This window comes from Carettochelys insculpta, chromosome 1 (assembly GCF_033958435.1).
Source record: "Carettochelys insculpta isolate YL-2023 chromosome 1, ASM3395843v1, whole genome shotgun sequence".
NCBI lineage: Eukaryota > Metazoa > Chordata > Testudines > Carettochelyidae > Carettochelys > Carettochelys insculpta.
In genome coordinates, this window is record NC_134137.1 from 163673821 (window position 1) to 163698428 (window position 24608).

Here is a 24608-nt window from a genome sequence, read left to right on the forward strand (position 1 = left end):
AGGGATTCACCCACTTATACCAGCAGAGAATTTTACCTGGCTTTTTTATCAGCTTATTTGCAGCTTTCCTTAAGAATCTTCAGTAATAGCACTATGAAACAGAAAATAATCCTAACTACACAAGAGTAATATTGCCCTTGGTTATACTGGAGAAAGAAGCTTCATTTTCCCCCATGCTACCCCATCCACACCTTTCAGAAGTGAACTTGATTTACGAAGGAAATTCAATAGGGACAATTTGATAATAAATCTTTTTTTTCAATTGACAGATATAAACATGATCAAGAGAAATATCCAAATGTGTGTGGAGGATAGAATCCTGTAGCTCTCTACAATGTGTGTGTGTGTGTGTGTGTGTGTATATATAAATAAAATCAGTATATGTATTTTATATATATATATAAAATCAGTGGTGTGCTAGCCAGTTCAAAAGGGTAATAGGCCTCAGTGAAAAAACGTTCTCATAAAAAGATGGTACTTGGTTGGGTCCAATAAGGAAATCTTTCTTATTTTTCCCACACAGCAGCCTACGACCTTCACAAGAAAGCACTCCAATACGAACCAGCTGCTTTGATAACAGAAATCAAGCCTCCAAGGATTACAGCATAGCTTTCTGGGAAAGAAAACTGTTGTCTTGTTTAGAATCCAATCAAAACCTGAACGTACTGAGTAAAAAATAAACCAAGGTCATCATTATTCCTTCTCATTGTGAGTTGGCTTTCCTTCAAACTGCATACCCTGTATATCTGAAATAGCAACAACGCCTCCATGAACTGAACTCTCCAACACTTTAATCAAAGTATGTTTCAGAATAAAAAGCCAAAATGTCAAATTCCAATAATCCTCAAATTCTTTCAATTCCCTAAACTGTCTGAATGCTGAAGAGCCTCTTACATGGATAATGTCTTTAAAATCCTCAATAAGCATGCATAAAAACAGCTAGCTTAACATTTGGCATGTGAATATGCAACCAGACAGTCGGGCACCTCAGTGGTTTACTGTGTATTCAAGGTCAAATGTGAAATCAGTCATTTCCCTCCTCCACACACAAAAAATATTTTTTACATTTCATAAACTAAAGCATGACAAACAATCTCAGGAGGGAATGTAACCTTCCTGCTCACTGAAAGTAAAGGTTTTCTTTTTTTTTCTCTCTCTTTTTTCCCCTCCTTCCTAGGTTTTTATATTAGGAATATCAAGTACAGGTTGACCCTCTTGGGACCTTACCAGTGCCGGACAAGAGAATTTGTCGGATGACAGAAGATCAATATTTTCTGGCACATTACCAACATTTCCACTGCTTACTGGGCTCTTAGAAGACACTTAGGGGTTAAACTGGAGCTAAACAATAGCACAGAACACTGAGAGCCAGGACTGGTGCCTGTAAACAAACTTCATGGGACTGTGGGAAACTTGGTCACTCCCATGGTAAGTGGTCATCAAGTTAACTAAAATCATGCTGCATTACAGATTTTGATAGATGAGAGTGTTCTGGATTAGAGAGTTCTCTTTGCTCTCTTTAGTAGGTTACTGTTGGAGGGATAGGTCACTAGGATAAGATCTTTCCCTTCCCTCAAAAGGAAGCATACAGCATGTTACTTACTCTTCCCAATTGCTTGTTAGAACTTCAAGTAAAATAGCTAAGAGAGAAGTTGTGAAAAGCCTTTCCTCTCCCTCATACAATACTACAATCTTTTGTTTCATGAGGTTCATAGTTATAATTTTCCAGTCATCCATGCAGACTCTCATCAAAAGCAGGGAAGACAAGACTTCATGCATCAAATACAATTTAGGTCTTTTATATATAACACACAGGAGTTTTGACATGTAATAACAAAGATTTTTTATCTTTTTTTCCCCATTCCGAGTCTTATATCTTTTTTCCAATTCTGAGTCTTAAAATATCAAAATCAAACACAAACCAGTACTACCGTCCACCTCCCATCTCCTCACCTCACATTACAGTAAAACTGTTCAAGTTGCATATTTTTGTTACACATTCTGCCATGAAAGATATATGATCATATTCTCTGCTGTTGATGCAATTCAGCTGAATTACATCATCTGAGGATGAGACCCTTTAAACTGTCATGGATTCTTTTTCTTATGCATTTGCATGACATGATAAAAATCATATACTTTTTATCAAATAATATACATTTTTCCCTTCAACAGATGCACATATGTAGCATCTTGCAAAACAGTCTGAAATAAGTCTGAGAGGTATAACCGTATTAGACTAACTTCAAAAACAACAAGCAGTTCCGTGGAAGCTTTCAGACTAACAAATGTATTAGGTCTGGAGCTTACATGGTTAAAACCTACTTCATCAGATGAAGTGGATTTTACAAAGGAAAACTCATGACTCATTTGTTAGTCTCTAAGATTCCATTGGACTGCTTGTGTGAAAAAAATAAATAAATTCTTCCCTCAGGTATAAATGGCTGGACAAAAGAGATAAATATGAGTTAGCAGAGAAAAACTCACTACTCCTGTAGCAAATAATCAAAACTGGAAGGAATGAAAAACATTCCAACTTCATAATCATAAGGCTTTACAAGTTATTCAATATACTAAAACGGTTCTTCTAGCAAAGCAAGAGAAATTATGACTAACTACTCCAACAAATGTTTCCTTCCAAACATGTGGTTAAAAAATTAGATATTTGGTACACATGTGGCATGTAACTTGGAACACTAAGCTTTAAAGGACTTGAAACTAATACTTGAAGATAGAATGAAAGCTATAAGTCTTTTCCGCCTCTTCTGTTCCATGTGTTTTTCCTCGAAGGTTAATGAATATGTTCTCTAGTATAACCCAGCTGGGATGCTGTTATTAAACACCACAGTTTGCTAACCTTCTCTTTTTCCTCTCCACTAAGCACGCTCGTCAGTAAAGTAACATTGCTTAAAATTCTTGGTGCTTTTCTGCTTACCCAAACATTGACACAGCATTATCACAAGTGCATTCTTCTTAACAGCACTGTGATAATATAAAGTTACACTAAATTTTTTTGATAAGTGTTTTTTCAGTGGTTAACTGCAGGTTTAACACTTTATCCTGGAACTTTCTCATCCAGCAAAATCCATAATCTGGAATGATTTTAGTTAGACATATGATGGGAAGGCATCCTGGGTGTAGCCAAGTTTCCTGCGATCCCATAAAATTTGTTTACAGCCACTAGTCCTGGCTCTCAGCCTTCTGTGCTGTTATTTAGCTGTAATGTGCCCCTAAATATCTTCTAAGAGCCCAGTAAGAAGTGGAAGTGTTAGTAATGTTGTTAGACAATATTGACCATCCATAGACTGGTAAATTTTCTCTTTCAGCACCAATCAGGTCCTGAGGGTGCTGGACTAGAGTGGTTCAACCTGTTGAACACACAGCACATCAGTCATTCTTCTAACTTGAAATCAGGCTTTGGAGTACCCTTTAACTGGAAAAGCACCCCGGCTGTGTTTACACTACAGTCATCTTCCAAAAGACGATCTTCTGGAAGATCATCTTTTGAAAAACACATCCACACACAAAAGAATGAAAGGACGGGCCAGAGATAGAAAAATCCACTGCCATGAGGACTGCTCCTTCTAACAAAGGGTTCTACACATTTTTGCTGAAAGAATCTTTTGGGAAATGGCTTTTGGCCTCATTTGGGAGAGGAAGAGGGCCTCAAGAAGAAGTGCTGCATTCTTTTGAAAGGAATTTGAAAAAGTGCATTTTCTGTGTGGACGCTCTGCTTGTTCTTTTGGAATAGAGCCTGATTTTCTGAAAGGACTTGCTAGTGAAGATGTGGCCTGTAAGAGAAGCCCCCCCAAAAGTCCATCTTTTCAAATCAGAGATCCTTGGTCTGTGATCAATCTATCGGTATCAGTCATGTTTATCTGGTGATCATTAATCACAAATATACAAACCTACTCCTGCTGTCAGTGACCTCCATTTAAAAATATGGATTCTTTCTGGATAATTCTAAATTTCAAATGATTTCACTCTTGATACTAATGCTGTTGGTCTGGGGTTAATCTCCTTGATAATACTGCAGTTTTAAAATTCTACCTTATGAAATAATCATATATATATTTGACTCAGCCATTTAGGTGATCATAGCTTTACACGCAAAATAATGGGCCAGACTATCAGCCTGATCGGTTTCATTCCTTTTTTCATTGCCTGAGTGCCACTGACCTATTACAATTCTAAGCTGGCTAATCTTTAAGGTACCACAGCTTTTTATATGTTTAAGCAGCCCCTAGCCTTCTCTAACTTATACAGAGAGCAGAGCATTTTAAAAACTGGGCAGCTATTGCTCACCCATTTTGTTTGTTTAGGGAAAAATTCTGAGTTTGGCCTCAAACCTGAGTTTCTGGCTCAGGTGATTGTCAGATGTACACGTCAAATGGGAAGGCATCTTTCCCCACAAGCTGTAGAGTGCCTGCACAGCTATGAGCGTAAAGCGTGAGGGCAGAAAAAGAGAGCTTCTGCTGTTCTTTCCTCAAGTCCAATATACCCTGCTGTGACCTGCCTCCTACAACACCATGTCCCCATGCACAGAAATTCCTCTAGGAGGGTAGAAAACTCAAAGGTCAAGGCTGGATTTGATCCTCATTATACATAAACAAAATCAAATTTTGTACTGAACCTAATATTGTAATGAATTCTATATTCAGGCATACTTCTCCAAAACCATAAACCAAAGATAGCTGCATCAATATAAATGCAGAAAAAATCTGCTTTCAGACTGTGCGTATATAACTGAGAAACAAATTGGGTCTGTTCTGGTATAGAAAGATACAGAGTGATATTTTATATTCCCAAGAGATAGTCAATTTTAAGATTAAGGTTACAGTAACTTTGATAATTTTTTTAAATGAAGCCTATTATATCTTGTTTTTCCATCACTTTGTTATTATTAATAAATCACTCACAGAATGTGTAACACTGTACACATGTGTAAGGAGGGACAGTCCCTGTCCTAAGGAGGTGAAGGAATACTAGAGACTTTGTAAAGGATATTCTTAAAGATTTCATGGAAGTGATGTAAAGGAAGGATTTCAGGAGGAAACAGAAGCCCTCTGGTACTGGAAAATGGAAAGAGAGAGAGAGATCAAAAGGAAAACAGAAGAAAGATATGGTTAGGAAAGAGCTTTTTTTAAAAAAAAAAAAAGAGGAAGAGAAGGTAGAGAGGAAATATATAAGAAATCAAAACTAGATTCAGAGATTCAGTTTGTTTGCAGCATTGTGAGCAAGCAAAAACAATGTAGAAAGAAGGAGAGGGGAGATCAGTGAAGAGAATCAAAGGCTGGGCCTACACTTACCTTGAATATCAATGGCTGCTATGCAATTTTAGGTACACCAATTGTGTACCAAAAATTGATTTTGGAGCCATTTATACTCTTCCCTGTTCTTACTGAGGAATGCTGACAGGAATGCTCCTCCCGTTGGCATTCCTTAATCCTTGCTGCTCTAAGGGGTTCCCGGGTCGACATTGACCTCAGAATGAGCCATTTTGCAATGTGTAAAATGGCACCCTGGAAGATCAAATATAAGCATTTGACCTTCTGCAGTAGTTCAGACCCAGCCATAGAGAAAAGTGATCTAGCAATGGACGAGAGTCACAAATTTAGGAACATTATGAAATAATAACTGTGATATTATAAATTCATTGTTACAAAAAAGGCCTCATCAAGACCCTTAAAACTAAATCAAACTGAGAAAAAAGTGTACCCCTGTTAAATAACACAAGATGAAATACTTGATCCATCCTTGTCTAAGTGTCTCAGCAGACTCAGCTATCTATATAAAACCAAGACTTATTTATTGCACAAGAAGCAGAACCCAATTTAGCTTTAAAGAAAAGCAACACAAAAAATCCTACTTGTCGTAAGCGTCAAAAATGGAATGTCATTTTAAGCTATTGTTCCTGTCAAACATGATAAAAACCTAACACTATATTTGAGATGCTTCATCAGACTTAAGAGAGAAGCATCTGTATGGTTCAGTATATGTTATGAAAAACACTTCCTACCATCATCATGTATTCCTCTGGAATCAGTGCAATCAGGCAAGAAAAAGGTGCAAGAACTCTGCTGATGGTTCAAGCATGGGTCTGAGTCAATTGCAGAGCTTGGAAGACACATTGGTAAACTAGGAATGAGAACTGCAGAAATAGTCTGACCAGATATCTAACAATGGCACTCTCTATTTTTAAAAAATATATTTAAATTCTGTTTTTCCCCTTTCAATCACCTTTCGTTCTTTTACTCGTCATTCATCTCATTTCTTCTCCTTTTTAAGTGAAAGGACTGCTTTTAAATAAACAAACAAACCAACCAGAAAATATGCTGGTTCTCTGCTCCCACTGGAAAAACCATAGTAGACATCAGATGCTGCTCATTTTTGAGCAAAGTCTGCACCTCCACCCCCTCATTTAGTTGTTACCAGCTACTTTAATAATCATGAAAGGAGATCTCATGTTGCAGATGTTAATTTAGGGCAGTGAAACAGCTTATGATGTTAAAGTTCAACACAACTGATTAGTTCTTTGATGTGGTGCCAGATTATTAACACAATGAAAAAAAAATCTTCTTTTTCTGATATTGGTCTGTTTCCTTCAAAAAATCTTAGTTGAGGACTGAGTCACTGGAAAGAAATATATTTTTCTTCATTTCCATAATAGCAGCATAGAATTTAAGTAATACTTCTTTAAACATAAAGGGTTTGTATTTTTATTTAATTTTAAAACTCAATATACAAGACACTATTCCATTTTTATAATACTCTGCTTTTTCATATCATGCTGTTAGAAGGCTGTATAGCACTATCAGATTATGTCAAACTGGGTATAGTGAAAAAGCATTTCAGGCTGTTCATACTTACAACAGTCTTCCACTTCCTCATACCAAAGCATGTGAGCAGAAATGAAATCTCAAGGCAAAACAACAACAAAATATTTCTTGCCTATTATGTTGCAACTTTACTGCTCCAATAATTTTTTTCAGAGTTTTGTGTCTGAATAATGACGATTATGTCCCAAGAAGCCACAACAATGTTTTAAAAAAGCTCTCTTCAGTATACTCTTTAGTCTGGTGTACAGATAACTGCTTCTAAAATCTGGAGCCTGTAAGTGGGAAAAAATTAGCGATCCTGACTTCCAGTGAGCCAACATAGAAACTATTGACAGAGATCTGTGGAGGCCCTGAGATGTTTCAAATTCCAGGACTTGCGCAGTAGCAAGAAGTTAACTATGCTTCCCTCACACAAGTTGGTTTCCCATAATAGGAAAGCCTATGAACTCTACATATAAGGCTTTGCTTCCAGGCTGGCAAGTCTAATGGATTTAAATGATGCCTAGCAGCTTTCCAAATAACATCCACCGCAGTACATGCACAGTGGATACAGTCCTGCTCTATATCCAACTACAAAATGAAATGTTTAGAACAGATTTTGTTTCAGCAATAAACACACATAAGATAGGAAGGCCTGTAGGTTAATAATTTTCTTCTCTATTTGGAGGATGTTTAAACACTGATAAAGTAGAATCTCCAATCTCATTTTCAGTTTGGATTTTGGATGCTTTAAAGTCTACTGCGAAAAGCAGTTTTGTAAGTTTTTTTTTAAACTGTGATTGCCTTTATTTGAGCAGAGATTATGATTTTATGTAGAAATTATTTGTTTCTTAATATTCTCAGATTTTGCATCTAGCCTTCCTATGCATACAAAATGGCAAATGCCACTTAGACTCCTGTTATACAGAACAGAACAAAACAAAACAAACAAAAAGAGCTATGAAGGACACAAACAGAAAATAAAAGGTGGTGTAAATCACAGAGAACAGCATTAAACAATTCCATCGTTTCAAAGTTTAATTTTTAAACTCTGTTCAGTAAAAATTGCAATAGATATTTTATTGTTTGATTTAGTCTAAACTGAAGCTTGGAGACTGAAGTTATGATGAACACAAAAACGTGACTAAATGTCTGAAATATCTACCCAAAGTTATGCGAAGATAAACAATGTTATAAAGCCTTACAAAAGTTTCTTCTCAAACCAAAGCAAGGCACGGGGAAGGAGGTTGAGGAAACTGGAGCTGGAAATCAAGAAATTGCTTTTTTATGAAAACACTTTCCTTTAAAATGTTTAAAGAGTATTCATTTGATAGCATCCATGTACCAGTAACTGAGGGCATGTCTATATTACCCTGTATTACTAGTCTACATTACTATGCTACCACTGTAGTGCACCTAGTGAGAGGAGAATGCTGTTCCATTGACATAATTATTTCACTTCATGAGAGGCAGAAAATATGTTACCTGGAGAAATTTTCCCTCCAACATAGCCCAGCGTGGAGACCACTTGAAGTTGATTAGACTTAGGTCACTGAGCTCAATTGTTGTCACAACCCAAGTGACATAAGTTACACTGATTTAAGTAGTAGTGTAGGCTACCCATAAATGTACCTTTTATGGCAAATGATTATTTTAATTCTGGTTTCCTTGTTAGACATTGATCCTATAGGCTGCTTTGAAATATGTTTTTTTTTTCAGTCAAAGTCATACATTGGTGGAAAAAATATGTTTTTGAATGGAAAAAAAAATAATTGCACCAGACAGAATAATTTCTATGAGAGGGCAAAAATGCAGTCCAGTAGCACTTTAAAGACTAACAAAATAATTTATTAGGTGAGCTTTCGTGGGACAGACCCACTTCTTCAGATCATAGCCATACCAGAACAGACTCAATATTTAAGGCACAGAGAACCAAAAATAGTAATCAAGGTTGACAAATCAGAAAAATATTATCAAGGTGAGCAAATCAGAGAGCAGAAGGGCAGAAGCGGGGATGGGTGTGTGTGTCAATAATTAGATTAAGCCAAGTATGCAAAACAGCCCCTATCATGACAGGAGTTTGTTGCAAGGAAAAGTTCCAGGACTGGATCCTGCGTTGCAACAAAGCCCATTGCCATCTTTGTCCATGTATCTATTCTGGAGATACCATCCCTGGACCTAACCAGGTTATTCACAGAATCACAGGCACATTCTCAGGCTCCTCAACTTATATCATATATGCCATCATGTGCCAACAACACCCAGATGCTTTGTATATCGGACAGACTTCAAACTCTCTTAGACAAAGAGTTAATGGGCACGAAACAGACATAAAAACACTCCTGATCCACAAACCAGCCAGTCAGCATTTTAATGGAGTGGGCCATTCTGTTAATGACCTGAAGGTTTGCGTCTTCCTGAACAGGAATTTTCACAACAGATTGGAAAAACAGGCTGCTAAACAGTCTTTTATATTCAAATTCAACATATTAACAGGTGGTTTGAACTGGGATGGGAATTTTTTAGGTCATTTTAGGGGCTCTTTTGCATATTTGGTTTAATCTAATCCTTGACCTCCCCCCTCCTGCCCCTCTACTCTCTGATTTGCTCACCTTGATAATATTTTTCTGATTTGTCAACCTTGATTACTACTTTTGGTTCTTTGTGCCTTAAATATTGAATGTGTTCTGGTATGGCTATGATCTGAAGAAGTGGCTCTGTCCCATGAAAGCTCATCACCTAATAACTTATTTTGTTAGTCTTTAAAGTGCTACTGGACTGCTTTTTTGTTTTGAAAGTATATAGGCTAGCACAGCTTTCTCTCTGTTACTATGACAGGGTTGGTCCTCAAATAAACAAACAATATGCTCTGTAGTACAGTTGTGTAGCAGTAATCAGCACAGAACAGTGATCTTCCCAGACATTGTAATTTACTATAATAGCCAAGTAAAAAAACCATATTATTCACACTTGGGATGTAAGAAAAGTAATGCATGTTGTGTCTTTTGTCAGGTTAAATACTTGAAGCAAAAGTAGATAGCATACAAAATGGAAATGATTCAAAACTCTTTTCGACCTCTTAGGTCACTGGTGGCCTATTTGTGTGACAATAAATTTCTTCACAAGGCAAAATGCTGATAGTAAGAGCCTAAGACTTGTGATGCTTGGATTACAAAGCAGAAACCTATTCAATCTATATTAAAAATTTGACAGAAAAATATGAGGAATCCAAGTCTGTTGCTCCAGTTACCTACCAGGCTTGTAAACAAGCACCTTCTGTGTTCTTGCTAATATTTGCAGGCCTGCTGACAGGGTGGTCAGGTGGGTAATTGTACCAAGGCCCAGAGGTTCAAAGGGGTCCAGGGCCTGGGCCCCTGTGAAATGCCACTGGAGCACTGCTCCATGTTGCTCTGAGGGGTGTGGCTGGGGGACACACCACAGTTTGGGCAACATTAAGGACTGACTGCCATCAGCCTGGCCCCTTCTGATGAAGGCCCCACCCCTTTGGGGTCACACACCTAGCCTCACCCCCCCATCTTGCCCTGGGGCCTCTGGTGGCTTTTGGCCCTGCTGAAAATTTGCAAATGCATTATATCCATCTAAGTGGGAAGAGGTGGTTATAGTTCTAGGATTCACAGACCCTAGTGAAAGGAGGGAAACTGGGATGTGAATCTCTGAAGCACTAATGAGGAACATGTGAGCTCTCATTCACTTTAGTGGTATATTAGCTGGCTTGTATTCTTTCTATATTTCACCTCTTGTTATGACATACTTGGCAGTGTTTTAGAAACAGAAAAATAGCTGTTCTTCCATAACCTTATTTGAGCAAAGGTAAAATAAAAGGACCTTTTCATTTTGTTACAAAACTAACAAAACCCCTTCTGAACATGGAACCACAGAAGCAGAACAATATGTTTGCTTAGCTTCCCAAACCTGTACAGTTTTTATATTAAAAAGGGCATACGCTGTATAAATAGCCATATTGGCACTGAGCATGGATTTCTACATTCCAGTATCCTAATTTGGTCTTGCTTCATGCAGTGGAAAAAAAATACTTGGAGGCCAAAATCCTTATGCCAGTACCTTGCCAGCCTCTGCAGCTGGGATAGCAGCGGGCAGATGCCTCAGACTGTTTCCCTATTTGTTCCTCCTCCTCCACACACACCTCACATGAGCCACAAAATCAGAGAATCCAGGCAGTTCTGTGTCCTCTGGGCTATCACCAGAACCATCTGCACTACAACAGACAAGACTTTCTCAAATCGCATCTCCACAGAGTAACTGCATTATTTATTTCAAAGAGGAACACTGTGATCCCTGGGGGGCACGTATGCTCCATTATGACTAACACCAGCTAAGATGTGAGTTTATATACTTAAATTCAATCCACATTCAAGGTCATCTTGATATATCAAATATTCTAGCTGGTAGTATCAACATAAATCCCGTTGTCGGCTCTTAAAGACACGGGCCTGTATTTAGTGATTACGAGTGAATGATGATAGCGTTTCATATACCCAGTCAAGATTGAGGTCCCTTCACTTTTTGCTTTATTCTACCATATGTCAAATATGAGTTATTGGTAGGTGAACATATGGTGGAGGCAGTGCAGGTCAGTACATAAATAACACACATGTTGAACCTCTCTAGTCCAGAACCCTGATCCAGCAACATCCATGGTCTGGCATGATTTTAGTTAGCTGGATGTCCACTTATGATGAGTGTGCCCAAGTTTCCCTTGGTCCTATAAAGTTTGTTTACAGCCACCAGTCTGGTCTCTCAGTGGTTGGTGCTGTTAATTAGCTCTCATTTACCCGTAAATATCTTCTAAAAGCCTAGTAAGCAATGGAAACATTGGTACTGTTCTAGACAATATTGACCTCATGTGGTTTGGTACATTCCCTGGTTCAGCATCAGCCATGTCCCGAGAAGCTGGAATAGAGAGGTTCAACATGTATTAGGAATCAAGGAATGTAGATCCTATTCCAAGTGCTGGCAATGATGCACCATGTGGACCCTGAGCTTTGGTCTCCCATGTTGAAAATGCAAATAGTAATACTCACTCACATTTGTGCAATGTCTTCTGAGGTTTGAGAAAAAAGGAATATGTAAGTTCTGCATAGTGGCATAATTATTTTTTTTAAGCTATATAATTGAAACCTCTTTCAGTACTGCATTGTTTGAGGATCTATCTTTTAATTACATTGTCTCCCCTTGAAAAATCCTCTTGGAACACAATTGTTGAAAGTGATAGTTACAGTGGCAAGGGATTGTCACATTAAATCTGTGAAGACCTGGTTATTACAATGGCAAATTATGATGGAAAAATTCTGTTAGTTCAAGTCTAATTGCACGTGCCCGTATGAATGCTAAATTATTTCTGTGTCTGTCTATACAGAGGTTAATACATCAAGGTGATAGCAAAATGAGGTTAACACAAGTCTGCAGAGTTGACATTACAAATGTCAAGATGATTGCAAAATGATGTTGCTGCCAGTGTACCATCATTAAAAAAGAGAAAAATAACATGAAAAAAGTGTGTTATGGGAATGTTATAAGTGAAACATGGACAGCTAAAAGGAAAACACCTCAGTTAGGACCAAAGAAGGCTCTAGTTAATATTGAAGCCTATGCTGCATTCCTATGATAATGGTCAGCATTGACCAATACAGGCACAAAATCCACAAGAGGAAAGACATAAATGGACTATATGCAAGTTACTACTTAATAGTGCCATGAGGAAAAATCTTCTAATTAATAATGGTTAATTGACTGAGTAAAAATGTGTATCACTATTGCAAACAACAATTTTGTAATTTATATGCAACAAACTACCCAATGAATTACAGTTCTTGTCACAAAAGGGATATCTAACTTGCTTGTCCTCCAGAATTTGCTTACTTTGCATGGCTACATTTAAAATTTAATTACATTAATATTCTTCTTATATTCTACTAGAAGATTTAGTAGGTTTTGTTTGGATCCTTAACTATTTTTTTTCATTTAAAGCATTGTTCTGGGGTGGGGATGGGGATAAGGGGTTCAGTATAGCTGTGTCTACACGTGCACGCTACTTCGAAGTAGCGGCACTAACTTCGAAATAGCGCCCGTCGTGGCTACACGCGTCGGGCACTATTTCAAAGTTAACTTCGATGTTAGGCGGCGAGATGTCGAAGTCGCTAACCTCATGAGGGGATCGGAATAGCGCCCTACTTCAAAGTTCAACGTCAAAGTAGGGACCGTGTAGACGATCCGCGTCCCGCAACATCGAAATTGTGGGGTCCTCCATGGCAGCCATCAGCTGGGGGGTTGAGAGACGCTGTCTCTCCAGCCCCTGCAGGGCTCTATGGTCACCGTGTGCAGCAGCCCTTAGCCCAGGGCTTCTGGCTGCTGCTGCTGCAGCGGGGGATTCATGCTGCATGCACAGGGTCTGCAGCTCGTTGTTGGCTCTGTGTATCTTGTGCTGTTTAGTGCAAGTGTGTCTGGGAGGGGCCCTTTAAGGGAGCGGCTGGCTGTTGAGTCCGCCCTGTGACCCTGTCTGCAGCTGTGCCTGGCACCTTATTTCGATGTGTGCTACTGTGGCGTGTAGACGTTCCCTCGCTGCGCCTATTTCGATGTGGTGCCGCGCAACGTCGATGTTGAACATCGACGTTGCCAGCCCTGGAGGACGTGTAGATGTTATTCATCGAAATAGTCTATTTCGATGTTGCTACATCGAAATAGGCTACTTCGATGTAGGCTTCATGTGTAGACGTAGCCTATGAGAGCTGCCCTAGGGAGAGAGGACTACCCTAGTCCTCTCTCATTGCAGCAACTTGGGGCCAGGTGAGAAACACCTCTCTATGGCTGTAGCAGCTCCAGCAGGCACAGCCTGGGGGTGGCGGGCGGGGGAAGACGCATATAACTGTGCTGGGGCAGATCCCAGCCCCTTGCACTCTCCAGCCAGAGTAAGGAATGTAGCAAACTGTGTACTTTCCCCTCTCTCCCAGATGAAAAGGAACAGCCAGCAAAGTTCCCATATGAATCGGAGGGGGAGTGGGGGAGCTTCAGGCCTTTCCACCCACCCTCCCTCCCTAAATGGTACCTAAGGGTGGGAGGCTCAGGGCTAGGGCAGCCCTCAGAGTGAGGCAGTGCTCTTGCCAGCCCTTTCACTTGCCTGATGATTCTGTCTCTTTTCTGTTTGGATTTAGGAGATGTAATCCCATTCCAGGCACATCACATTTTCCTGGCACAATTAAACACTTACTTTGCCTTGTTATAAGAAAGCAAATCTGGGGATCCTACCTCTTACTGTTTAGGAAGAGTTCTTGAACTAACGGACAGGGAGACAGACTTACAGATAAACTCTCAAATATATGATGGATATTTAATATGAACATTAAACATAACCATACACTAGACAAAAAGCAACTGAGTCTATGGGAGTTGGGTGGGGTAAGATTACAAGATGGTGCCAGTTGGTCATATATACTATTAGAAGTCTTACTCCTGATTACATCACCATGACACATATTGGCAGGTATCTTTTCTGTCTACAATATTTATTGAGAAATCCTAATGTATCATAATGAGCAAAGGCTGAACCAATGAAAAAGCAGCTGGAACAACTGGTTATCATGTGTGCTTTGGAGAGACTGATGTCTATATAATCTTTCCCATAAAATAACAGTGGGTATTAAATCATCTTTTAGTGCCTACTACACATCTGATATTCAGTTTCCTGTCAATTACATTGGTGAATGGAACATTTTCAGTTAAAGCAATACATCTTTTCAAATAGCGTGGGTAGCATTTGACCTTTAAGATGAAAGCATAAATGATTCCCCTTCATCTAGTACAGAAAGAAAAATGAAAAATTCAGTCTTCTTGTGAGTTTATTATTCTTTATTGACATATTGTTTATGTTGCTGAAAATACAGAATAGCAACCACTTGTTTAAAAACTCAAAGTGTTATTTGCCCTCCAGGGCTATATCTACACTAGCACAGATCTTCAAAATGGCCATGCAAATGGCCATTTCGAAGATTACTAATGAGGCCCTGAAATGCATATTCAACGCTTCATTAGCATGCCGCCAGCCGTGGCTCTTCAAAATTGCTGTGTTTTGCTGCGGCAGGGCTCTTCCAGATGGGGCTCCTCTTCAAAAGGACCCCAGCAACTTTGAAATCCCCTTATTCCTATCTGCTGTTAGGATTTTGAAGTTGGTGGGGTCCTTTCGAAAGGAGCCCTGGGTGGAGGAGCCACGCGGCAGTGAAACATGGCAATTTCGAAGAGCCATGACTGGCAGCATGCTAATGAGGTGCTGAATGTGCCTTTCAGGGTCTCATTAGTAATCTTTCACTTGCATGGCCATTTCGAAGATTTGTGCTAGTGTAGACAAGGCCCAGGTGGGATATTATGCAAAACAAGGATACCAAGCCCAATGGGAAAAAAAAAATAAAAAAAAAGGCTACCATTGCAAGGTTTTGTTTCTATCTTAATAAAGATCTATATTACAATTATTCCAAGGTTATGTGAGATTTCATTCCATTTTAGAGCACAGTGGCTCTAGTATAAGTTATTGTGGGCAAAGACCCGCTTTGCCAGATGCATGAGTCTTTGTCCACAAAAGGGGGTCTCTGCCCACAGAACTTATGGTCCAAAATATCTGTTAGTCTATGTTAGTCTATATGGTGCCAGAGGATTTTTTGTTGTTTTTGAAGATACCGACTAACTCAACTACCCTTCTGATAAGTGGCTGTAGCAGTTTTTGCAATATAAGGAGTAGACGTATGGGAGATGGATTTGAAGTCACAGTATAGGTAAAGTGATCAGAATTACAAGATAAACAATCAGGGTCAGATTGTCAGTTTATTAAATGAAGCAGACATTGCTTACAGTTATCACCACTGCATAGGTTATTACTATAGCTACAAGGCCAGAAGTAGAGGTATGGAATATGTGCAACTGACTAGGGTGCTGTGGTCAGGGGATGGGGAGGGTATTGTGCTCAAGAAATAGCAGAAGGACCACGCCCAGGTGCTCACACACATCCCTACTCCATCTTTCTGGCAGCATATCTGCTACTGTTCTGCCTGCTGAGCAGCTGACTGCAGCCCATGGAGCAGTCCTTAAATGTCATCAAAAAAAGTTCACCCGGAGGATGAGTTACACTGAGGATGGGGCTGTCATAGTGACTATACCAACTACCCCTTCCCCCTACACATTACACACACATGCTCTCCCTCCTCAAATGCAGAAACTTTGCAGAGGATCTTGAAAGACCAGGGGTTCAACTGGTCGATATCTGGAATCCCTGGAGCTATGACAATTACTACTAGTTCAGGATCTGGCCTGCACTGTTGAAAAGGACAACACACAGAGCATGATACAGGGAGAAGAACCACATACTAGCTATGTCTACACTATCATTGCATTTTTGGAAGAGGCATGCAAATGAGGTGCAGATTTAGGAATAAGGTTCTTATAAAAACAGGTCTTACTTTCAAAAGAGTCACATCTACGCTGCTTTTTTTCTTTTGAAAGGTGAATATGCAAATGAGGCCCCAGATATGTAAATCTGCATATCATTTGCATTTTTGTTTCCTCATTCGCATCCCTGTTTCAAAAGTGCAATGCTAGTGTAGACACAGCCACTGATTTTCTGAAAGGACTTGCGAGTGCAGACTTGGCCAAAAAGAGAACACAGTTCCTGCTAAAATGAAGAAGAAAGAGGAAACAGGAAGAAGAAGAAAACTGAGAACATTATGGGAGTTTGAAAAGGAAAAGACAGAAAATAAACTGTTATAAGAACCCTGTTTTCTGCTGGTTTTTGCAAGTGTGTTATATTTTAATTCTCCTTATTAAAAAGCAGTATTCCAAATTTGGGGGTCTATCATGAAACTGGAGATTAGTTATTTTTATTCTACAGAGGACACTGGATTGCACCTTTTGAGATTAACTCCACATTTTCTCTTAAGAATTAATTTAAACAAAGTTTAACATTTTAAATAATGTGCCTTCCTCTTTACCCCCTTAATTACAGGCTTTTGTTTTGATTTTTGAGTGTGTGAGTTACTGAGATGATAAGTATATGAATGAGTATGTGATTAGATCTGAGTGCTGACACAAGTCCAAAGAGACTGTGTGCGAAGCATAAACAACTGAGTTCTCTAGCAGCATTTCCTGTAAGTGTTAGACATTCAACTTAAAGCAATACTGGGATGGCTTAAGGCAGTGGGCTGCAACCTATGGCTCTGGAGTGGCATGTGGCTCTTTAAGGACTTCTTTGTGGCTCCCAATGCTTTAAGTGCAAAGAAAAACATAGCCCTCCTGATAATTTTCAATAAATGGTGAAAGTTTAAAAGTCCAACAATGAACAACCCATATCTAAACAGCATACTATATGTGATCTCCAAACATTGGGATAACTCCTCCTCTGATATGTGCAGTGCATTGTGGGATATGATGCTGTATCTGTGTTTTGATAGTGTTGCTAATAAAGTCTTATTCATATGCATTGTGGCTCTTGAATTATAGAGCTCTTTACCAAATGGTGGGGGGAGGGGGAAATGGTTCTTGTTGCTATTTTGGTTGCCAGACCCTGGCTTAAGGCATACATATACTAACAGTAGCATGGAGAATGGAAATACCTTGCACAGTTTTGCAAATCAGATCTCTTTTCTACAATGCCTTATCTCCCACCTTCATAACAACAGAACGCTCCTCCAAGAAAAGTCTGCAACTTTATACTGCCAGTTACTGGTTAGGTATGCTGCAGAAAAGAAAACATTGTTCTGCACTAGGGGTGGGCAAACACTGGCCCACTGGCTGGATCTGGTCCTTAAAGGTTGATTCCTATATATTTACCTGCATCTCCACAGCTATTGGGTGATCTCATCTCTCACTGGCAGCAGATTGCCATTCCAGAGGTGTAGGTAAATAGAGAGGAGTCAGCCCACCAGGGACTAACTGTCTTTTATTACCCACCCCATTATACACATATGAAAAGCCAAGGAAGTAGATTGACTGGATTTGTGTTTTGGAATGATCTAATATATTCGATTAATGAAAATAAAAATCCATGCATGACTCTGGAAAAATATGAGCTTGAAGCACAGCTACTAGTCGCAGGACCCCTATAGGCATTTCTGGCAAAAGTAACTTTACTAAATCATTTTTCCTTTCCTTCCCAAAGGAACATTGTTGGTTGTACAGGAAGCCAATCTCAAAACAATTAAATCTCACTCCTGGGGATATCAGTAAATATTTTTGCAGCTCTATAATAAACTAAAATATATACCAAATGTTCATAGTTTTGAAATTTTACTGTGCCAATGTGTCTTGTTGTGTTCTAGCCCCAGATCAAGGTCCATTAAACTAAACAGCCAAATATGCAGTGATTTCATTGCCCATTGAACCAGATATTTTTTCTGCGGCAGTCCAGTTGCAAAGACCATAAATTAGTTCACAAAAGATGTAGATTGTCCTAATCTCCCAATAAGATCATAAATGCACTCAACATCTCCCATTTTGGTCTCTTTTACATACAGTAATAAAAGTGACAGTCAGTGAGTCATGTGATGAAAAGTAAAATGAAATACTCATACTCACTGGGATTATGGGAACCATTATCTCTACCTAACTTTTGCATTCTCACATTTAATACACCATGTAACATACCATTAGTTATGTTTCTATGTTTAAAATAATGTTTTACAAGAATATATTAGATTCCCTTAACAGAATAAATGTGTTAATGTATAACACTCAAAAAATTGTGTATATAAATAGGGCAACAAAAACATAAAACCTACGAAGTATACAATACCAAACAACTGGAAAAAGCAATGGGGCCCAGAAGCCTCCTACATTAGAAAGGCTAAGGCTGTGGCCACACTAGCCCCTCCCTTCGGAGGTGCTATGGTAATGTGGCACTTCCCATCTGGTTTTGGGAAGTAGGGGCTTTCAAAATCAGGGGGTCCATTCAAAAGGCCCCCTGGCTACACAGGAGGCATGCGTTTTGAAACCGGCAGTTTTGAAGCATGCGTGGCTGCCATTATGCTAATGAGGTGTTGTACATTCATATCAACACCTCATTAGCGTATTCTGAAGTGTCACATTACCCTAGCCCCTCTGAAAGGAGGAGCGAGTGTGGCCACGGCCTAAATGATTGGCATTATTCACATCATTTGTAGTTACCAACGCATTGGAATCTAATAGCTTTCATATGTTTTATGATAATATTTGCACAACTAGAATTAAGGATTGTGCAGTATTTCAATTACAGATCCTATTTTTCAGACTCTACCATTTAGATTGTTCAGAGGTGAAAACTGATATTTAAGATGTAAGTGCTTAAACAAACATTAATTCAAATTTTGAAGTGGGAAAATAATTATATCACATTTAAAATAGGGAGAAAAATAAATAAACCTCTCTCTACTAATATGGGAGAGTCTTCTGACAGCATACCTCAGCTTCAATTTCAAGTATGTCAAGCCACAATGTGCTATAACCACCTCTGATATTTTGAGCAAAAATTAGTAACTGTCCTCAAAAATGCGGGTTTGAAAGTAAACCACTATACATATAGAATATATTTCTTAAACAATAAGTATCAAAGGCATTTCTAGCAAGTGGACTTAGTGGTAACATTCTGTGGCAACTAAGAAATCAAAATATTGGTTGACCAAATTAATGTATCAGCTGGTCACAAAACAGTTTTTGAAAAAAGACTTGCATTTACTTGTAGGTGCACTTTAGGTGAAAGTTTCAAAACTGGCATACATAGCACATCCATACTTACCATTCAATGTTTAACCTCTCAAACAGATTTACTGTACATATCATATAACCATAATACTACATATAACAAAGGGCAGTGTGTCTTATATTAAAAAGTAATATGAGACAATACATACTAACATATACTCACAATATATGATAATATTATCACATAATAAGAATATCGTAACTATAAGTTTGCTAAAACTCTACCAAAATTTTAAATGAGAGAAAGAGGAGCTATAACAAATATGCAAACACACAATACAGGCACATACAGTAGACAGAGAGCCTTCCACAGAAATTTTAGAGATTATTGGAACTACGCAGTTTCACTGTTTTAAATCCTTACTAAAAATCTTGTATTATCTGTAAAGATAAATGCAAGCTCAGCTGAAAAAAAAATGATTCTTGATTTAGGTACTTCATGGATTAAGAAAAGGATATCAACCTTAACTTCCAAATTCTAGAATTTTGTTGCTTGTTTGCATGACTGCTACTTTAAACGTTGCTTGTTGCTTACAGAATATTTACATGAGCATCATTAATGTATTTGTCCTCCTAAGTTTCTCTCTCTCCTTTACGTTTAATAAGGTTCCTGACAGAGAGAGTAGTGGAAATGTTTGAAGTCTTAAATATGTGGTATCCATTTAAATTCCACCTGTTGTTTTAAATTCCTGTTGTACAGAGATAACAAGAGGTTAACTGCATTCTGGAAACCAAATCAGAAGGCAAAATGAACCATTTTGATTCCTTTGTTTTGTTTAAAGCTGTGTATCTTTCTTGTCTTGAAAGAACCTCGTAATAAGGGGAGCACATCAGGGACCATGAGTACTATAACTGTCTCGGCAAATGAGAAAACCATCCTTGTGGACATTAAAAAAACAAAACAAAACACACTTATACACACATAATAACAACACCATGAGTTATGTCAGAGTCATAGAATATTCCTCTGATGGAACTCATTTTTCATGAAGAAGAACTGAGGTAAAATGGTGGTAATTCATTTTTCAAAAGAGAAATATATCCAACCCACAGTCACAAAATAATTTTAGTCAAATTAGTAATTGTGAAGTTTTGAGAGGGGCTGTCCTGGGGAAGGAGGGAGCAAACTAAAGCACCTTTGGGTAAGTGGCTCTCTGGAGTGCGTGGGTGCCTGGGTTTGGAGGTTCTGGGCCTGTGTTTGTCTGTTTGTTTGGTGTTTGGAGTGCTGAGCTGTCTGTTTGTTTGAAAGGCCGCATGCTCAGGCTGGCAGTTGGAAGCTGTTAGCCTTGATTAGGTTTGAAATCTAAACGCTGCATGCTGATTGGCTGAGCGGTAGTCAGAGGGAGGGGCTCTCAGGAAGGCCAGAACTTTTTAAACTCTGCTGGCAAGCGACCAGGGAGCTTGCGATTGGGGTGGTTGCTAACAGGAGGGAGTTTTGAGAGGGGAGCTTAGAGGGGGAGCTAGTTACTTCTACAGGAGTAAGGGGTGGCAAGATGGCGATGGCGGTGGCATTCCCAACTGCTGGCTGGAGCTGAGGAACCCACCACCCCCAGGGTGCAGCGTGGGATGCGGGATGTAGGTGGGCTTGGGGGAGTGTGGGAAGCGGGGGACGAGACTGAGGGGTGTCGGTGGTGGGCATGGGGTTTGGAGGCGTGTGGTACAGCTGTGTGGATGGCAGCACCCACAGAGGCTGGTGGTGGCATGTCCAGCTGACATTGCCTGGGCTTTCAGACCCAGTCCTGCGATCCCTGCATGCGCAGCCTGCAGCAACTCCGTGGGGCTCTGGGGGCAGCCACAGCCAGAAGAAAAGTTGGAAGCTTTGGCGGGGACCCAGGGCACAGCTGGGCCATGAAATCGGCCCCTTCCTGGAGGACTTGGGGATGCAGCAGCGCATGGCCAGGTGCGGAGAAGCCGGGGGAGGGGGGAACTGGGGGCAATGAGAGCTGATGGGGGCAGTGTGGTGAGGTGGGGGGACATGGGAGTGGATGGGGGGCAAGGGGGTGGGGAGGGGGGATCTGGGGGTGATGGTAGCTGATGGGAGGCAGAGGGGTGGGGAGGAGGGTCCTGGGAAGGTGAGGAGGTTGTCGGGCCATGGGGAGCTATGGGGACACATGGTGCCAGGGAGCGCAAGAGGTAGTGGGATCGTTACCCACATTCTCCATGCCCCATTGCCTTGTGGGTTATCCTGGGAAGGAGCAAGGCTAAGGGAGTACACCCTGACAGAAAATCTGGAGGGGAGTCCTAAGGTGGTTCTGTGCCAACTGCTGGCATTAACCCAGTAACTCCTGCAGCTGAGCTGGTACCAGATGTAGAAGTTATCCGCTCCTTTGGACTATATCAGTAAAGCCGAGAGGGGGGACACTGGCCTCTGAGAAGCCCAGGGTGCCAAAAAAAAAAAAAAATTGCCCAGGCTCTCGCCTGGAGAGGTACTCCAGCATCGTTTAACAGCGTTGAACCAACACGGGAGGTAAGAGATACCGGTTATAAGCTCTTACTCAATTAGTGTAGAGAATGAGGGCCAGGGGTTGCCTTTGATGGCGGGAGAGATAATCGCATCTCACTGGACAGTCACTGCCCACCTTAAGCTGGGCAGCCCCCAGCCAGTAGGGTACTGTCCCACCACAGTTCACCTGCCTCACTGGATGCAAGAGGCGTAAGGTTCCCAAAACTGACAAGTGACTGAAATTTGAGTACCAGGCAAACCAATAAGAAAATCAACAAGAAAAGGAAACCATCAAAGTTTAAGCTTGCTTGCTGGAATGTGCGGACCAGGCTGACCTATTTGACTGAAGATCTTCAGGACATCAGCAACACCCGAAAGACTGCTGTCATCTATGAGGAACTGAAGAGGCTCCAAGATGACATTGTCACTTTGCAGGAGACGTGACTCGCAGCTTCGGGATCCCTAAAGGAAAAGGACTATGTCTTTTTCTGGCAGGGCAAAGCCCAAGAGGAACCCAGGGAACACGGTGTCAGCTTTGCCACCAGAAGCACCGTTCTGCAAATGGTGGAATTAGTCATGGGCGGATCAGAAAGACTCCTTCAGGTCATACTTCAAACTTGCGCCGGTCCTGTCCGCCTGAACAGTGCTTACGCTTCAACCCTGCACGCCACACCAGAAGTAAAAGACAAGTTCTGTGACATGCTTAGTGCTGCCATAGCGCAAATACCTGCTCACGAACAACTGTACATTTTGGGTGACTTCAATGCAAGAGTTGGAGCCGATTGTGACTCATGGCCTTCCTGCTTAGGCCACTTCGGTGTGGGAAAAATGAATGAAAAACGGACAGCGTCTTCTCGAATTTTGCAAATACCACAATCTCCATCACAAACACATTTTTCCAAAGCATGCCACAGCACAGAGTGTCATGGAGACACCCATGCATAAAACAATAGCATCAACTAGATGTGGTCAACACTAGATGTGATAACCTCAAAAACGTCCTTCTGACACGCAGCTACCATAGTGACAACTGCGATACGGATCGCTCGCTAGTTTGCTCCAAACTCAAGGTGAGACCCAAGAAGCTGTACCACTCTAAACCAACTGGAAGGCCCCGCACTGATGCCAGAAAGCCAGCAAACCTAGAGAGAGCCGAAAAGTTCAGAGAGACCCTCGAGGAGAATCTGCGCAGCAGCCCTGGGGGTGCTGATGTGACAATTTACAACACGGCCTTGTCAGTGTTTGGAAGAAGATCTAGAAACACAAATGACTGGTTCGAAGCTAACTCTGATGAGATGATTCCAGCCATCGAAAAGAAGCGTGCTGCACTCCTGGAGTACAAACGCTCACCGAGCCAGAGTATCCTGCAAACACTCAGAGCAGACAGAAAAAAAGTACAGCAGACAACCAGGTGCTGTGCCAACAACTACTGGCTCAAGCTATGCAGCAGCATCCAGACCAGTGCTGACTCTGGTAATCTCAGGGGAATGTACGAGGGCATCGAGAAGGCATTAGGACCCACGCAGAACAAGATGGCACCTCTGAAATCCAAATCTGGTGAAGTCATCACTGACAAAGCCAAACAGATGGAGCGCTGGGTCAAGCACTACTCCAAGCTGTACTCACACGAGAACATTGTGGTTGATACAGCCCTCAATGCCGTCGAGCTCCTATCAGTAATGGACTAACTGGATCAGAACTGTAGAAGAACTGAAGAAAGCTATCGACAGCATTGCAGTAGGAAAGGCCCCAGGCCAGGATGGTATACCAGCAGAGGTAATCAAGTGTGCCACGGACACCCTCCTGGAACCCCTACATGAGCTACTGTGCCTGTGCTGGAGAGAGGGAGAGGTTCCACAGGATATGCGTGACGCTACCATTGTAACCTTGTATAAGAACAAAGGAAACAGAAGCGACTGCAACAATTACCGTGGAATCTCCCTCCGAAGCATCACTGGTAAACTGTTTACTCGCGTCATCCTCGGCAGACTCCAGAAGATTGTTGAGAGAGTGTATCCCGAATCACAGTGCGGATTCTGTGCAGAGAGATCTACCATTGACATGGTCTTCTCTCTGAGGCAGCTGCAGGAGAAATGCAGGGAGCAGAGGAAGCCACTCTATATTGCCTTCATTGACCTGACCAAGGCCTTCGACTTGGTCAGCAGGGATGGACTGTTCAAACTGCTCCACAAGATAGGCTGTTCACCACGGTTACTCAAAATGATGCAGGCTTTCCACAAAGACATGAGAGGAACCATCCAATATGATGGCACATTATCGGATGTTTTCAGCATCAGGAGCAGCATCAAACAAGGACACGTCCTTGCTCCGACATTGTTCGGGATTTTCTTCGCACTCCTCCTGAAGCATGCCTTTGGATCTTCAACAGAGGGCATCTTTTTGCACACAAGATCTGATGGGAAACTGTTTAATCTTCCAAGGCTCAAAGCTAACTCAAAGGTGCGGGAAGGCCTCATCAGAGATATGCTGTTTGAAGATGACGCTGCCGTAGTGTTACACACAGAAGACCAGCTTCAGAAACTGCTGGATCAGTTCTCCAAAGCATGCAAGGACTTTGGGCTTTCCATCAGCCT

At 40.8% G+C, this 24608-nt stretch overlaps 1 protein-coding gene across 11 annotated transcripts in view; it reads right to left on the reverse strand.

Moving 5' to 3' along the window:
* The window catches only part of DMD (dystrophin), a 2199436-nt gene that overhangs the window by 1953109 nt on the left and 221719 nt on the right, over window positions 1-24608 (reverse strand). The window contains exon 1 of one of the 11 annotated variants that reach the window (XM_074994547.1): window positions 6871-7142. The exons of the other annotated variants lie outside the window; for them this stretch is intronic. Within the exon in view, the coding sequence (XP_074850648.1) occupies window positions 6871-6901 (31 nt within the window). The 5' untranslated portion in view covers window positions 6902-7142. Of the gene's footprint in view, window positions 1-6870; window positions 7143-24608 lie in introns of those variants that run through there. 11 annotated transcript variants of the gene reach the window in all.